Raw genomic sequence first — 17,055 nt, forward strand, 5'->3', positions numbered from 1 at the left:
TCAAATGAATTGAACTGACATTTAAAAACTTCCGGGGGCAGTAAAAAATAACAGAAGGTGTATGACAAACAAGTAATGGTTCTACTATTTACTGGTTAAACTAAATCTTTTGAATACAATTTTGACGGCATGAATATCAATGGCATGGTCAGCTTCAGCAGCAGTGATTAACAGTAGAAGTTCAATTAGCTTGGCCCTTCGTATAAGCCGGCTGCCATCTTGTGTTGTGGTGTTGCACTGTATTTCTAGGGTGAAATATGGGCCGCGCACAATGGACGTAATGCACCACAAGGGGTCAACAGTTCATTGGCAACAATCCGCTCACGTAAAGGCTTGCAATGGCTGGATTAATATGTTAGTATCATTAAATGTGTACATTGGTTAAATCCCTCATCTCCATTTGAGGTTTGCGATGAAAGAACTGTTTAATTCATTCGATATTGATTATAAAGTAATAGTAGTTATATCCAACGTAATATTGAATAACAAACATTAGAGACTATACTGTTTTACACACACTCATAAGCAAATGCTTGAAGCACGCACCCTCGTAAAGGAAGTCAGACGCAGGTTCATAGGAATGAAATGTATGCCTATGCATGTGCACATCACATGCACACAGACAGACACACCTCCCTCGCCAGCCTTGTCTCTCTCACAGGTAGCAGATCTGATAGTATGAATCTATTCATGTGGAGATTATCCAGCTGACCTTTTGTATAAGATGGTTAAGGAACCTTAATATAGCCGGTGTGGAAAGATTAATGGCATTTTATCATCGGGCTTGTCTTATTGTCTCATAGACCCCCATACGTGTCTGTCTCTCACTTAATCATGTAATATGTAATATTGTAATTGGATGATAAAAACAGATACTGCAGCAAGTAAGGCTACTGTGTTAATTTTTAAAATAAAATCTTAAAGCTTAAATGAATATAACTAACAAATCTTTTTCTGCTTCTGAAGGCTACAACCGGCAGAGGCCTGTGAAAGATCCCATAGCAGTGGTACTGACTGAGGACAACAGAATTGGGGTGCTGAGATAATCAACTAGTGGCCTGGTTAAATAGGGCTTAGCAACGTGGAGTGCTTTTTTTTAAAATAAGAAAGTTAAGAGCTTGTGTGTGTGGTGCCTGCCTTGGGCAAGAGCAGGCTACAGTTGGAGACAAACCAAACGGGGGGACATCTTAAGGCTAACTGCTTTCAGACATGTGCCTCCTTCGAGGGAGTCCGGATCTCTTTTCCTTCAGGCTCGTTTTCTAAACCTGGCGAGGGGCAAAAGAAGAGGAGGTAATCGGCCAATGAAAGGACTGGGTTGGCCTCCTTCATAGAGATCACCTGATCAGTTTTGCATGAGCAGATCCTGGCTCACCTTCAACACTATTAAGAGAAAAGCTTGCTGATGACAATGGGATTGGACTCAGCCCTCCCTCCCCTGCCATTGCAAGTGTCTCCTCTGTTCACACCAGGACCTAACTAACGTGCCTGCCCTCTTTTTAAGGGAGTTTGGGGATTACATAGTGTGAACTTGCCCTCTTTTTTATTTGCTAGTAATCAATAGATAATTGGTTTTGTCGTCTTTTTAGAGACCGTGGTTTGACGACTGGGACTGGGGGAGAACCAGTACATCCCTAACCCAAGATGAGTGCGACGAAGGAAGATGTTGAGAAGTTCCTGGATGGGAACCCGGCTTTCGCCCAGGGCTACTTCAACAAGAAGCTCACACCGGGAGCCCTCTCTGTGATGGCAGGCATCTCGGAGTCCAAGGTGGACTTTGGGATGTTACAGGAGCTGGGTCAGATAGAGGAAGGCCAGATCCTGTTCGACCTGATCAAAGAAATGCAGGAGAACGTGAACATGGAGAAAGTGGTGTTTAAGATTCTGAAGAGGATCGTCGCCCTGATCCAAGCTGACCGCTGCAGCCTGTTCATGTACCGGGAGAGGAACGGCATCGCAGAGCTGGCCACTCGTCTCTTCAACATCACTACAGAGTCAGAGCTGGACGACTGTGTGGTGCACCCTGACCATGAGATCGTCTTCCCCCTGGACCTTGGGGTGGTGGGAAATGTGGCCCAGACCAAGAAACACGTCAATTTGAAAGACGTCAATGAGGTAAGAGTCAGATGGGGAAAAGAAGCATAAATGTTGTGGTAGTGATGAGAACAGACAGACAGTCCCAGAGGCTAGGAGCCAGTGAGATTGTGTTAATAGTCTTTTACAAGGGCCTTGTCATACGCTCCTACATGATATCATCTTCTAGCTGTACCAAAATAAATAGATGTATCACGTTTATGTTCAACCAGAGAGAAAAGTGAATAGTTATTTAATCCGTGCCTATCTGAACGTACGCATATTGTTAAAATTGTGTTTTTTGCTAAAACGCAGTGACACACAAAGTGGTATCGCAACTATACAGTACTGTGGGGATCTTCTAAATGTATATCTGGAGACAATATAAATCCTCTTGACAGATGTAATCCAGTTATTGTATATCCCTTGACCCCCTGTTGTAACTGGGATTAGGGCACCTGTTCTGGGGCATTTACACTAGGGTCAGCAGGAAGCTAACACGGTTCAAATTCATTTATATTTCACATTGCCCAGATTTACATTCACCCTTGATAATGGAGTGTACTTCTTACCTGAGCAGTTATAATTCTTTAATAAATTGTGTTTTGTCTTTGAATATGCCAGAGGAAAACATGTATTAATCTGTGGTCTATAATGACAAGCCATCTGAAAAAAAGGCTCAAAATCAAGGCCATGTACTGGCTCATAGACAGACCCGTCTTAACACATCCATGTGGGATCTCTGAAGTCGGTGATTTGTTTTGTTTTCTGTCATACAGAGCAGTCACTTCAGCTCATTCGTTGATGACCTGACAGAGTACAAGACCAGGAACATTTTAGCCTCGCCCATCATGAACGGAGAGGATGTGGTGGCTGTGATCATGGCCCTGAACAAGACCACTGGACCACACTTCACCACTGAGGATGAGGATGTGAGTACTGAGGACGAAGGCTCTCTGAGAATAGGACCTACACATGTCCAAGTGTCAGTGTCACAATGGAAATACTAAGAGGAGGTTATTGCATGAATAAGTTGGGGATGAGTAATCAACAGGTTTTCTCCCTTCCCAAAGTGAATTTACTCAAAGCGTACGTGGCATATAAACACTGACTGATGTTGTAGAACACAAGCGTGTCCATCAAACAAGCACAGGGAACACATACAAACTGTGCCATTGCTGCCTAAATGAAGAGGAAGGTCACATTCACTCACACCTGATGTTTTCAAATACTCCCTCTTGTCTTTCCTTTACCACCTTGATTACACATCAATGCATGTATTTCTCTTTGACAATAATTCACATTTTTGATCTCCCAGCTTTTTTTGAAGTATCTCAGAATAGCCACTTTGAACCTGAAGATTTACCAGCTGAACTACCTGTACAACTGTGAGACTCGAAAAGGACAGGTGAGTCTGCTGTCTGTACTGATATTCAGAGGAATTACTAGTTGCAGATGACAATATGGTGAACACACAAAAAAGGCCTTTTGATTTTATTTTTTAGCTTTCACACATTTAATGATATATCAACCAACTGGTTATTAGCTGATCCTTCGTGGTTGTTGTTTTTCTGTCGGGTATAGGTCCTGTTGTGGTCTGCCAACAAGGTGTTTGAGGAGCTGACAGACATTGAGAGACAGTTCCACAAAGCCCTGTATACAGTGCGGGCCTACCTGAACTGTGACAGGTACTCTGTGGGCCTATTGGACATGACCAAGGAGAAGGTGGGTGACACTGTCTGCATGTAGCCGGGCCATTCCTGAATTGCGGTATTGTCTTAAGCCTTCGAAGGTTTTTATAGATCTATAATATATATTCAGTATTTTTGTTTAATTGCTTGCATTCAAAATAATAGGTATCCCCAAATCCTCAAAACATGTCACTACAACTCCACTCATCACGTCTGGAACAAGACAATTTGCTTGCCCTAAGTACTTTAAACCATGCACAAACAAAGTTTTGCAATATAAAGGACTTGCATTATGTTTCATCACTGATAAACAGTTTACGTGTGATATGTAACTATGTGTGATTTTAAAGTGTTTTTCATGGTTGCAAAGGTGAGGGACGTACAGTAAAAGCCACCGCAGTTCAAGAATGATCCAGCCATTTAGTCATCATAAAGAATAGTTATTATTGGTCTCCTCTAGTAATACTGTAGCCCACAAAACATAGCTCTAGCAGTATTTGTTCATATTTTGCACCTACAGCACTACAGTGCCTTCAGAAAGTACTCAGACCCCTTGACATTTTGCCCATTTTGTTGTGTTACAGCCTGAATTTAAAATAATAAAACTGAGATTATTGTTCACTGGCCTACACACAATACCCAATCATGTCAAAGTGGACTTATGTTTTTAGAATGTTTACAAATGAATTAAAAATGAAAAGCAGAAATGTATTGTGTTAATTAATAAGTATTCAACCCCTTTGTTTTGGCAAACCTAAATAAGTTCAGGAGTAAAAGTTTGCTTAACAAGTGTCATTAATAAGTTGCATGGGCTCACTCTGTGTGTAATAATAGTGTTTAACATGATTTTTGAATGACTACCTCGTCTCTGTAACTCGTAACATACGATTTCAAACACAGATTCAACCAGGGAGGTTTTCCAATGCCTCGCAACTAAGGTCACCTATTGGTAGATGGGTAAAAATAAAATAAAAAGCAGACATTGAATATCCCTTTGAGAATAGTGAAGTTCAATGGCGGTCAGTGGCATTAAATATGTTAATATGTAAAATGTTTTTTTTTATGAGCATGGCCTTATTTCTATTACAGCATATTGGACGACTGTATTCCATTCACCCAGCTCAATGTAACATTGATAGGTTTAGGCTACTACATGACACTAGAATTGTCCCTATACCTATCATAAGGTTGCTACAACCTAGCCTATGAATGAAAGTTTACAACGTAGGTGCACAGGTCGAGAGAAAAAATAAAGTAATCAAGGTGACAGACAGTGACATATTCAACACTGCCATGCACACTCTTGCCTGCGTCTAGCTGATCGAGGGTGTAATCATTAGTCCAACAGTTGCAAACAATAGTTTCTATTAGACAAATTCAGGTATGTTTATCCCTGTTTCATTCCGTTAAAGAAGCGTTTTTCAACAGAATCAGCGGAATTAATAAATCCCTGTTCACACACGAACACAGTTCACTTTCATAGCAGCCGCATACAAACAGCATGATCATTTTGCGTGTAGAAATCCTTCTCGCATCTATGTGCTCTGTTCTCACCTTTTCCTTTTGCTTGTGGACTTCAGTGAACAACACATCAGTAGTCTGTGAACAGGCGGGAAAAAAACATAATATCATAACCGTTAAACGCTACACACAGCCTTGTTATCACCATATTAGCTAACGTCATAGTTAGCTAACATAGCTACTAGAATTAACGTGTTCGTTAACCTGCTACAATCATGCAGTACAGTGTACAGTCAGCAAGCAGTTTAGCAGTTACAGCGGCAGGCCCGGTGGAAATAAATTAATAAAACCAAACGCTTACCTTGACTTGGAAGAGTTCCAGTGTTGGATAGATATAGCTAACATAGCATCCCGCTCTGTTTGAGCCGGGTGTTTGAGTAGGATAAACTAGCTAGCAGCATTTGCTAGCTAAGAGAAAGAAAAATACAACAAAATATAGCTCTCTCTATCTCTCGCTTGCTTCTCCTTCATTTTTAAAGAAATGTATTTGATCAAAACTGTTCAAATATTATCTTTTTCTTTATTTGTTTCAACTACTCACCTCACTACATGCACTGCAGTGCTAGATAACTGTAGCTTACGCTTTCAGCTAGGGGTGTGCTGAGTAGTTGGACAAAACAAGTATCATAACGGATATGTATATCTGTATACATTATGATCAGAGTATTTTTTGTATTTATCCATGATCGGGAAAAAGTATTTTTCATATGCCAGCACGCATCTTTCTCATGTCAGTCGGTCATGTGCGAGGTTCTACGTGGTCTAAATAACTCAACTGGCTGTCTGTAAAGAGAAGGGCAGGCTGTACGTTGATCCTGTGGTTCTGATTGGATAGAGGGAAACTATATTTCTCCATCCACTTGCTTCATAATTTCACCCGATCAGTTTTCCTCTTTTTGAGCTGATCATTTAGATTGCTGCTGCTTGGCTGCTACTATGATAAATCACATGGCGAGGACGTTTGCTATCAAGCTATCAATGTGGATAATATCTCACGGATTCTGACTGAGTGACAAACTTGGCCGCCAGCAGCAAATTGAGGCCAGACAGACACACACACACACACACCCCTCCGCGCACTGCTCTGAATCTGTAGCTTCTTTGCAGGAATTTGGCCAACATCTATTTAGGCATATTAAAACACTTCCGTTTTTTCAGATCGCAAGTATCATCCGATCCGACAATCAACTGTCAAGTTACGGATACGATTACGAATACAAGTATCGCCATGTCGGCACACCTGCTTTCAGTACTATAATCAATCTCTGATCCATTGATTGGGTGGACAACATGTCAGTTCATGTTACAAGAGCTCTGATAGGTTGAAGGATGTCTTCCGGAAGTTGTCATAAATACTGTGTAAGTCTATGGAAGGGAGTGAGGACCATGAGCCTCCTAGGTTTTGTATTGAAGTCAGTGTACCCAGAGGAGGATGGAAACTAGCTGTCCTCCAGCTACACCATGGTACTACCCTACAGAGTGCTGCTGAGGCTACTGTCGACCTTCATTGCAAAACAGTGTGTTTTAATCAATTATTTGGTGATGTGAATATATTTAGTATAGTTTTATCTAAAAATTATAACTTTTTTAATGTTTCACTATTTACATTTTTATGAAAATCAATTAGGAGGATGGAGAAAACTAAGGACGGATCAACAACATTGTTGTTACTACACAATACTAACCTAATCCTAACCTAATGAAAAGAACAACATTTGTATAAAATAAAAATATTCCAAAACATGCATCATGTTGGCAACAAGGCATCCTATTACGGGTATGCTTGTAATCATTAAGGACTGGGGAGTTTTTCAGGATAAAAAATCAACTGAATAGAGCTAAGCACAGGCAAAATCCTAGAGGAAAACCTGGTACAGTCTGATTTCCACGAGACATTGGGAGATCAATTCACCTTTCAGCAGGATAATAATCTAAAACACAAGGCCAAATCTACACTGGAGTTGCTTACCAAGAAGACAGTGAATGTTCCTGAGTGGTTTTGACTTAAATTGTCTTGAAAATCTATTGCAAGACTTGAAAATGTTTGTCTAGCAAATATTTCACAATCCGGATGTGTAAAGCTCTTAGAGACTTACCCAGAAAGACTCATAGCTGTAAACACTGCCAAAGGTATTCTAACATGTATTGACTCAGGGGTGTGAATGCTTATGTAAATGAGATATTTCTGTATTTCATTTTCAATAAATTTGCAAAAATGTCTAAAAACAGGTATTCACTTTAACATTGTGGGGTATTGTGTGTAATAATTTATTTAATCCATTTTGATTTCAGGCTGTAAAACAACCAAATGTGGAGGCTCTGCAGTGGCGGATTTAGGTATAGGTGACATGGGCAGCCGCCCAGGGCGGCATCTTGCCGGGGGTGGCACGGGGGGACCCGCACAAAATGTTTTGGAATGGTGACATTTGCATGATCGGTTTTCTATCACTCATTTGCACATCACGTCAATGATATTGATGTCACCGTGTGGGACTGTGGGTCAATTAACCTTGTCGGAGTGGGCGCCCTGATTCTAGTTTGTGAGCTTGGCAGGCCACTGCCTGGGAAGGTTTCCCACTCAGAAGTACGAGATGGGGAGGGGGCTGGGGTAGGTTGACCTCAGGTCTCCCCACTGGAAGCCTGAGGTAGGGGGACCGGGGGAATGGGCGGACCTCTAACTTTGTACAGTACTAATGTGTGTGTGTGTGTGTGTGTGTGGGGGTGCCCAGGGAGCCATACAAGCTAGAACCGCCACTGAGGCTCTATAATATTATTAATATGCTATGTCTGACAATCCATCTGTGTTATTGCTTTGTTCCTATAGGAGTTCTTTGACATCTGGCCAGTGTTGATGGGAGACCAGCCCCCTTACTCTGGACCTCTTACCCCTGATGGCAGAGTAGGTGTTCATAACGATCTACTTATTATCCTATGAACTGGTCTTTACCTTTTTGCCTTTGTTTTTACAATTTTGTATTCCTGGTGTGTGATTTATTTTGTTTTTCTGTTATCTGTGATTCTAGGAAGTCATATTCTACAAAGTCATTGATTATATTTTGCATGGAAAAGAGGACATCAAAGTTATCGCGTACGTTTATTTAACTTTTCTCTGATCATTAATGTATAGTTGAAGTAGTTTCAACTCTGTATTATCAGACCTGGGTTCAAATACATGTGCATTTGAGTAGTTGGCATTATAAATATTTTTTTCTGTGTATTTAGTATTTTTAAATACACAGCCCAAAACAAGTACTTTTATTTGAGTATTTGAATGGTTATTTGTAAAGACCAAAAAGTCTACCAAATTGTATTTTAGAGGATTTTCAAATACTTATTTCAAAAACAATTTTCAAATACCTTTGTTAAACGCAAGCGAGTGCATTTTAGTCCGTGTAATGCACATTTTTCTAATCCTTTCCAAATGTATTTCCAAAGACATAAAAAATGTTCAACTACTTGTCTTTTCAAATAAAATATTTCTGAAAACTTACTTTGAATGTATGTTAAAGTGATTGAGCTATCTGAAATAGTATTTGAACCCAGGTCTGTGTTTGATACTGTATAGGAGAATAATCAGTGTGTGTTGTCTGACTGTGTTGTCAACAGGACTCCTACTCTAGAACACTGGGTTTTGTGTACTGGACTTCCCACATATGTGGCTGAAACTGGTCTTGTAAGTTTTTTAACTGGCATTCAGATACCAAGTTTTTGAAACGCTATCAGAATTTGGAATTGACTTGAAAATAACACAATGTTCAAATTGCCATGATTTGCATGTGTGTTGATGCTGTACTCTTTATTTTGAATATCTAGATATGTAACATCATAAATCCCGCAACAGAGGAGATGTTCAAGTTTCAGGTACATTTGCTTCCTCATAAAATCAAGTATCCTTGCATGTGGTTTTAGCAAACAGTTTAGCAACTTGCATAATTCCTGTTGACCATTTACCTTGTGTCTTCCCATAATACAGTCAGAACCCTTGGATGATAGTGGTTGGACCATAAAGAATGTGCTGTCCATGCCAATCGTCAACATGACAGAAGATATCGTGGGCGTGGCTACATTCTACAACAGGAAAGATGGGAAGCCATTCGATCAGCAGGATGAGGAGCTAATGGAGGTACTTTACTGTACTACAGCACGCAACTGTCTTCTCAACAACTCCTCTCTTCACAGAGAAGTCGTCAAGTCAAATGGCTCTATAAAGCCTTGATATCTGCATTTTTTTGTGTAGACCATTAATTTATACAATGCACTGTGGCAGTCAAATGCCTCCCACTCTCTTCGCCACATTGACCTGAGTGAACCTACTGTGAATGATAGTGTGATTGTCTGTCTACCCATGCTGGCTTCTGAGTGAACCTACTGTGAATGATAGTGTGATTGTCTGTCTACCCATGCTGGCTTCTGAGTGAACCTACTCTGAATGATAGTGTGATTGTCTGTCTACCCATGCTGGCTTCTGAGTGAACCTACTCTGAATGATAGTGTGATTGTCTGTCTACCCATGCTGGCTTCTGAGTGAACCTACTCTGAATGATAGTGTGATTGTCTGTCTACCCATGCTGGCTTCTGAGTGAACCTACTCTGAATGATAGTGTGATTGTCTGTCTACCCATGCTGGCTTCTGATGTAGTGTGACCTACTTCTGAATGATAGTGTGATTGTCTGTCTACCCATGCTGGCTTCTGAGTGAACCTACTCTGAATGATAGTGTGATTGTCTGTCTACCCATGCTGGCTTCTGAGTGAACCTACTCTGAATGATACTGTGATTGTCTGTCTACCCATGCTGGCTTCTGAGAGAACCTACTCTGAATGACATTGTTTCTGCTGGTCTCCCCAGGCTATGACTAACTTCCTGGGCTGGTCCCACCTCAACACAGACACCTATGACAGGATGAAAATGATAGAGAACCGGAAAGACATAGCTCAGGACATGGTGCTCTACCACGTCAAGTGCCGTGATGACGAAATACAGAATATCCTGGTGAAGCCTTGCTCACAGATATACACAGATCTAACCTCCTTTACAAGAGAAGTGTTATTTTAATATTTCACACTCATTGTTGTTTTATGTATCTTAGAAAACCAGACAGTATTTCAACAGAGAGCCCTGTGACTGTGAAGAGGAAGAGTTCCTGCAGATTCTGGTATTGCTACCTTATTTTTGTAGAATAACAATTTGGTCATAATCTGGAGGTTGTAGAATTATCTCTGATTTAGTCACTAGAGTATACTTTTAAGTACTGGAACAGTAGGCCTGCATTTGAAAGCTCTAGCTAGATTTATATGGTTGTATAGGTATAGGATCTTCATTTGATCACCCTGTAGCAGGAAATGTAAAACGTATAGTGTATTTGAGGTTTAAAAAGGCTTGATTGTCCCGACAAAATTGCCCATTAATTATTATCGACATAATAATTAAAATGTCCTGTTGCTGCAGGATCATTTTCCTGCTGTAGAAAACTAGCTAAAATTAAGATCCTTCATCTGTATGTTTAGTTTTTGTTAATAATGCCGTAATAATCATGCATTATCACACAGAAAAAAGAACTGCCTGGCCCCAAGAAGTTTGAGATCTATGAGTTCGGGTTCTCTGACTTTGACTGCACAGAGCTGGAGCTGGTGATGTGTGCGATCCAGATGTTCTATGAGGTCGGAGTGGTCAAGAAGTTCCAGGTTCCACAGGAGGTATGGTGCAATCATGATCTGTACTGCGACATCTTTCAGTGCCGGGAAAGTGTCAATTCTGAATGATCTCCGTGCAGTTTGTCATTAGTTACTTTATTACTCTCCCATACTATCTGTATATGCTCTAACAGGCATCTTTATTTATTTCAACAGGTTCTGGTACGCTTCATGTACTCTATCAGCAAAGGCTACAGGAAAATGCCCTATCACAACTGGCGCCACGGTTTCAATGTCGGACAGACCATGTTCACACTGTTGACGGTAGGAATGCTTACACCTCAGTAATGTACCCTAACATGTTTTCTTACTTGCCAAAAAAGCTTAACTGAAGGCATGATTGAAAGATCTCTAATTCTGAGAGTCAAACGGCTGTATTTTGTTGTGTCAGACAGGGAACATGAAGAGATACTACACAGATCTGGAGGTGATGGCAATGATCACATCTGCTTTCCTCCATGATATCGACCACAGGGGCACCAACAACCTCTACCAGGTGAAGTGAGTACTCCTGGGAATCGCTGCTCTCTTTTCACTCTGCTCTCTGAAAGTTGGTACTGATGTTGGATCTTCATTTGACCAGTATTGTCACAGCAAAAATAATGATTTGACTGTTTAGTCCACTATGTTGCTTGATCGGTGGTTAGGCTATTAGCTGGCCAAACGTATGTTACATGAAAAATGCAATACTGTTAGTGTGCGTTAGTGTGAAATAAGGATCCTACATCTGTACAACCAGTCCTTAAATTATCTATGGGTCTCTTCTTTTACTCACTCTCTCATGATGACTGAGGCCTTGCATGTAGAGAAGCACCTTGATTAGCTTTGTGTGATGAATGGCTTATGATGAGCTCTTTACAGTGTCTGGTCTGATCTCCCCTCACAAATAGATCTGGTAACCCACTTGCCAAGCTTCACGGCTCATCCGTCCTGGAGAGGCATCATCTAGAATTTAGCAAGTTCCTCCTGGCAGACGAGGTACGTAAGGTTTTTTGTATCTCAGCCATAAACATTCACTACTACAGTAGAACATTTTAGGTCAATTATTTATTTATTTGTACTTTATGCTTCCATGTTGATCACATGCTCTAGTCTAACTCCTCTATCCTCCCCCCAGTCCTTGAATATATACCAGAACCTCAACAGAAGACAGAACGAGCATGCCATCCACCTCATGGACATTGCCATCATTGCAACAGACTTGCAACTCTATTTCAAGTAAGACTTGCAACTCCAATTCAATTAAGTTTGCTACAGCAGGAAAATAATCCTGCAGCAACAGAAAATATGAATTATTATGTGTATTATAATTTATGGATGTTTTTTGAAGGGGTTTATACATTTTTTTGTCAGGGAAAATCTAGTCAGACCTTTTAATGTGGAAATTACAAACTTTAGAAGACTTTCTAAAGCTTGAATTCACTACAAGTTTGCATTTCGTGCTGTGCAGGAAAATTCTCCTCAAAAAAAGCGTGATCATATTAAGATCCTACATCTGTATTTACTTAACTGCAATACATATTGTATTCCCCATACAGATCTTAGGAAGAATGTATTGTTGTTAATGTGGACTATTTTTCTGCATATTAAAGCACGGATTTAGATACGACGATCAAGCCTACTTAGTCCTGTAAAGTTGAGGGAACAAGATTTCACAATGCAGCGCTTATAACTTTAACTGAATGTGTAAATCTCTGTTTGGACATTTTCCAATGTCACCAGGAAGCGAACAATGTTCCAGAAGATTGTCGACCTATCAAAGACCTACGAAGATGAGAAGAAGTGGGTGGACTGGATGTCCCTGGAGACGACCAGGAAAGAGATTGTCCTGTGAGTGCAGTTCATGGTAGGGGGAGGATAGTAGTGATAGGGGGGATATGTAGGATAATAACATGCACATTGGATCTTATTTTAGCATTTCTATTTTACGCTGAACCTTCAATGATTCCCCTCAAAGGGCCATGATGATGACAGCATGTGACTTGTCAGCCCTCACTAAGCCATGGGAGGTACAAAGCAAGGTGAGAACCTCCCTTGATTATATATACGACATTTTAGTAGATGCTTTTGTGTTTCTGTAAGTGAATAAAGCTGTCCAATATACTGAAATACATTGGACTACCTGGCTTCGTTCCAGGTGGCGCTGTCTGAAGCAGCTGAGTTCTGGGTGCAGGGTGACTTGGAAAGAGAAGTTCTTGAAAATCAACCCATTGTGAGTATATCAACGTGTGTGTGTCTGTTCTTCGGATATCCACATACATTTTTACACATCCAAGATGCCTGATGAACTACATTTTTTTTTGTGCATGTGTGTGTTGTTCCTCCCTCCTTTCCAACCAGACAATGATGGACAGAAACTGCGCTGGTGAACTGCCCAAGCTGCAGTGTGGTTTCATTGATTTTGTCTGCACATTTGTCTACAAGGTAACGTCACCGCATGTACTACCACCCCTTCAGACTAGCTACATCACTCAGCTTCACAGTTACTGCTAAGCACCAAGTAAACCATGAATCAATAGATCTTAGTGTTTGGTCAAATAGTTGGCATACCTTCTATTGGATGTGTAGAATGACCAAATGCACAAATCGTTGCCTTTCAGACAAGCATTATTTGGTGAGATGGCTTGACTGTCAGAAATAGAGCTCTCAAGTTTTTGTTTTGTTGTTTAGGAATTGTCCCGCTTCCATCCGGCCATCCAGCCGATGTATGATGGCATGCTGAACAACAGGAAGGAATGGAAGGCCAAGCAGGAAGAGTATGAGGCACAACAGGCCATCCTGAAAGCCCAGTCAGGTCAGAGTGGACGATATACTATTGCTCTCTAGTTTAGAGGGCATTTTGTCTGTGCATTAAAAGTAATACAGATGATCCTTAAACATGTATTGTTTTTTTGTATTCTTGCTATGTAAAGGGTCCAAGACGTGCTCAGTGTGCTGAAGCTCAGGACCTGTTTTGGAGGTAGGTCACTCCAGGATACATCACAGCCACACAGTCTTACTGCCGGCCGTGGGCAGGACCAGCCTCACCTCAGAACAGCTGTGGAAGGACAGCCTCCCCTCACAGCATCAGAACTTTAGAGAAGAGCCAGAGGGACTCCTTATCAGTCACGCAGCAAGGCCGTTGGACCTTCTGGTTCCAGACCCATGTTGGCACATTATGGCCACAACAGTCAATTTCCTGCCTTCAACTGAAGAGCAGTTATCATTAGTTGCATTGGCATATCCACATTTTGGAAGTTACCCCTTTCACTATGCTTCACGACATTCTGAGGAATCCTTCATGGTCTTAGTGGAGTTCATTTTTGTTTGTACTAACTTTTTTAACATATGTACAGTAGGTTCCGGAAGGTTTTTATTGACCAATTAAAGGAACAAGAGGTCAACAACTTCTGAAATGTTTCCATATGTATGTATAATGTCATTAATATGACACTAAAGCCCTGTTTAAACCAGGTTCCAACATACGTTTTTGTCCTGATCTAGTCCACATTCTGATTGTGGCCACATTTTCAGACATATGGTATTAAAGTGTGTCTCTTATCCATCCACTGTGTCTGCATTGTGACCAGATTTCCTGGTCCCTACCTGTATGCAATTATTTCCCAGATATTCTTTCCAAATAATATTTATTTATTTATTTGAAGACACATGGCAGAAGTCAATGGTGCCACCTGTCAATGATTTTAGAGGCCAAAATAATGATTATTTAAATGGATTCACTGTGCAGATCAGTCTACACTTCGTAGATATCCAGACACAATGTGTATCTGACTACCTCTGGAGGTGGTCAGGAAGAGCTGACCTATGACTGCATTTGTCTAAAATTGTGGGAACAATCAGACTGTGGACAAGATCAGGACAAAGGACACATGTTAGCACCTGTTAGCTCATTATGATCGCTTTTCATTTTAAACAGGTTACTGTTTCTTAACTAACATTTTCGTACAGAATACTGTATGAAATGCACAGGGATACTTTTTGTTTTACATTAATATTTTACGCTGTTATTTGTATAGATTTTTAAAACAAGTAGGCTTGTTTTTAGAGTTATCACATTAAAGGTAGACTCAACGAAATGACGTTGCCACGAGCAGCACCGCAGATAGAGATGAGCGAGAAGCAAGATCCCGGTCTTACACGGTCACATACAGTATCTGTGCCTGGGTTTGCTTCATGCTGTTAAGTTGAGGCTCGCGCTTCAACACTCTTAGTTGTTGCGGAAATTGACCCACTATGGTCTTTACTTTCTACATCTACGTCAGAACGCTGAGCCTACCTTTAAATAACACTTTACCAAATGTTGGTGGATTCATCAAGGATCCAACTTTACTTTTATGTATGTTATAATAACAGTGTAATAACCTGTGACTTACATTGTTCTTTACTCCTTCCAGTCAGTCGTCATTTACATAACTGTCCAGTTTTTCCAGATTTCTATGAAATATGACCTATAATTAAATACAAAATGAGTGAAATAGTTTTCCTTCCAAGAAATAAGCTTTTCTGCATTTGAATGGTGTGGGCGTACCCCAACAACAGAATGTTGTGGCATATACCGGTCATAAAAATATGAATGACAAGTAGTAAACAGCTGATTGGCCAGCTCAGCCAATGACCCAATGAGACAATGTTAAATGAGGAAATAGCATTTTTGAGCCGGGGTTTAAGTATTTTTCTTTTATTGATGCTTTTGGCCACGAGTACGAGAATAGGACGAGTCAACAACATTATTAGTATGAGTTAACAGAATGAGCTTTTTGTGAGATTTTCACTGGACAATTACTGTAATGGTAATCAAAAGTAGATTATGCAATACTAGGGTATGGGGCTAGCATCCACATATGCCATAAGAAGTAAGTTTTATGGTTCTACTTCATTACAGGGTAATGTGACCCCTTGCTGTGGGATGCTAAGTGATGGTTTTGCGGTATATTACTATTGTCCCATGCTGTGTTGGGTGAAATAATGGTGTGTAGCACTTTTAGTACAGCAATGTAAGAGGTGCTGTTATAGAACGACTGCAGTCAAGCAGTTGAAAACAAGTATATTTTCTGTGTGTGTACATTGTCATTTATTGTTCTGAGATAGGAGAGAAAGGAGTTGACATTTTCAGGAAGGTCTGTCCCTGGCTATCAACAGTTAACTAGAAATGCTTCATTTTGAGAAACCCATCGTTCTCTCTATGTAACTGTTCACTGTTTATTGTTGAATATTTGAATGAGACATACTTTTAGGGTAAAAACAAGATACGGTATGTCTCAGTATATGCATATCTAACAATATTGGATGGATTTTTATATGGTCCAGTCCACTGCGAATAGTGGTCAATGTCCAATCCCTCAGTAGAGTGATTGAAGCCAGTGGCCTTGATTCTGTTACTCTTGAGCCTACTCACTGGATCCATAGAATCTCCTAGTGTTCATTATGAACAGAGGGTAACCCTGCTCTTACAGCAGCCCCACTGTCAATGGGGTACCTATGCTTTTATAGATGGAATCAATTGTAAATAGTCTTCTCCTGTAAATATATTTCATTAATAGTATATTTTTATTCAGATGATTAATACTTCATTTCCTCTATGAGCGTCAGTGCAACATTACTGTTATGTTCGATCTGTGCCGACATTATAGCATGAAGGGAATATTAAGGACCCTTTAATTAGAAGCAGTAATTATGTACTTCCTCTTTTCAATTCCACATCATTAAACATTGCAACAAACATTTTATTCCACAATTTGCTGTTAAAAATACTTTAGCGTAGATATGACAAGTTCTAAAGCTCAATGTATGTGTTTTGTCTACAATGACCAAAATAAAGTACATTTATTTTTAAGGATGCATTTTGTCTAATGATATCTTGTTAGTTTTATACAACAGGAAACAATTTAAATATCCATTGTATCCTATTGTTTTTATATATATTTATATGGACAGAGGTTGGGCCAAAGTATCTAAAGCCTTATTCATGCTCCAGGCCTTAATTCTCAAATCAGTTTTGGAATACTGACTTTCCAAACAGGAAGTTACAAGTGACCAAATCCGATGTGTGTGTTTAGACAGCAGTCATTTGCTGACATGGC

General features: G+C 40.2%; 1 protein-coding gene across 1 annotated transcript; it reads left to right on the forward strand.

Moving 5' to 3' along the window:
* Window positions 1-1,292: 1,292 nt before the first annotated feature.
* LOC112219556 (rod cGMP-specific 3',5'-cyclic phosphodiesterase subunit beta-like) lies at window positions 1,293-16,813 on the forward strand. The gene is made up of 22 exons (XM_024380896.2): window positions 1,293-2,112; window positions 2,850-3,002; window positions 3,389-3,478; window positions 3,655-3,795; window positions 8,107-8,181; window positions 8,306-8,370; window positions 8,889-8,955; window positions 9,096-9,143; window positions 9,256-9,405; window positions 10,131-10,274; window positions 10,372-10,437; window positions 10,832-10,978; window positions 11,132-11,239; window positions 11,367-11,476; window positions 11,866-11,953; window positions 12,093-12,193; window positions 12,698-12,805; window positions 12,933-12,996; window positions 13,113-13,187; window positions 13,316-13,399; window positions 13,646-13,769; window positions 13,888-16,813. The coding sequence occupies exons 1-22, from the start codon at window positions 1,642-1,644 to the stop codon at window positions 13,911-13,913; spliced, it is 2,505 nt and encodes an 834-aa protein (XP_024236664.1). The 5' UTR covers window positions 1,293-1,641; the 3' UTR covers window positions 13,914-16,813.
* Window positions 16,814-17,055: the final 242 nt, after the last annotated feature.

This window comes from Oncorhynchus tshawytscha, linkage group LG20 (genome assembly GCF_018296145.1).
Source record: "Oncorhynchus tshawytscha isolate Ot180627B linkage group LG20, Otsh_v2.0, whole genome shotgun sequence".
Lineage (NCBI taxonomy): Eukaryota > Metazoa > Chordata > Actinopteri > Salmoniformes > Salmonidae > Oncorhynchus > Oncorhynchus tshawytscha.

Coding starts and splice junctions, on each gene's coding strand:
- LOC112219556 (XM_024380896.2), top strand. CDS start 1,642: ATGAGTGCGACGAAGGAAGATGTTGAGAAGTTCCTGGATGGGAACCCG. Junction 8,956..9,095: donor ATGTGGCTGAAACTGGTCTT/GTAAGTTTTTTA, acceptor TTGAATATCTAG/ATATGTAACATCATAAATCC. Junction 11,240..11,366: donor CCATGTTCACACTGTTGACG/GTAGGAATGCTT, acceptor TTGTTGTGTCAG/ACAGGGAACATGAAGAGATA.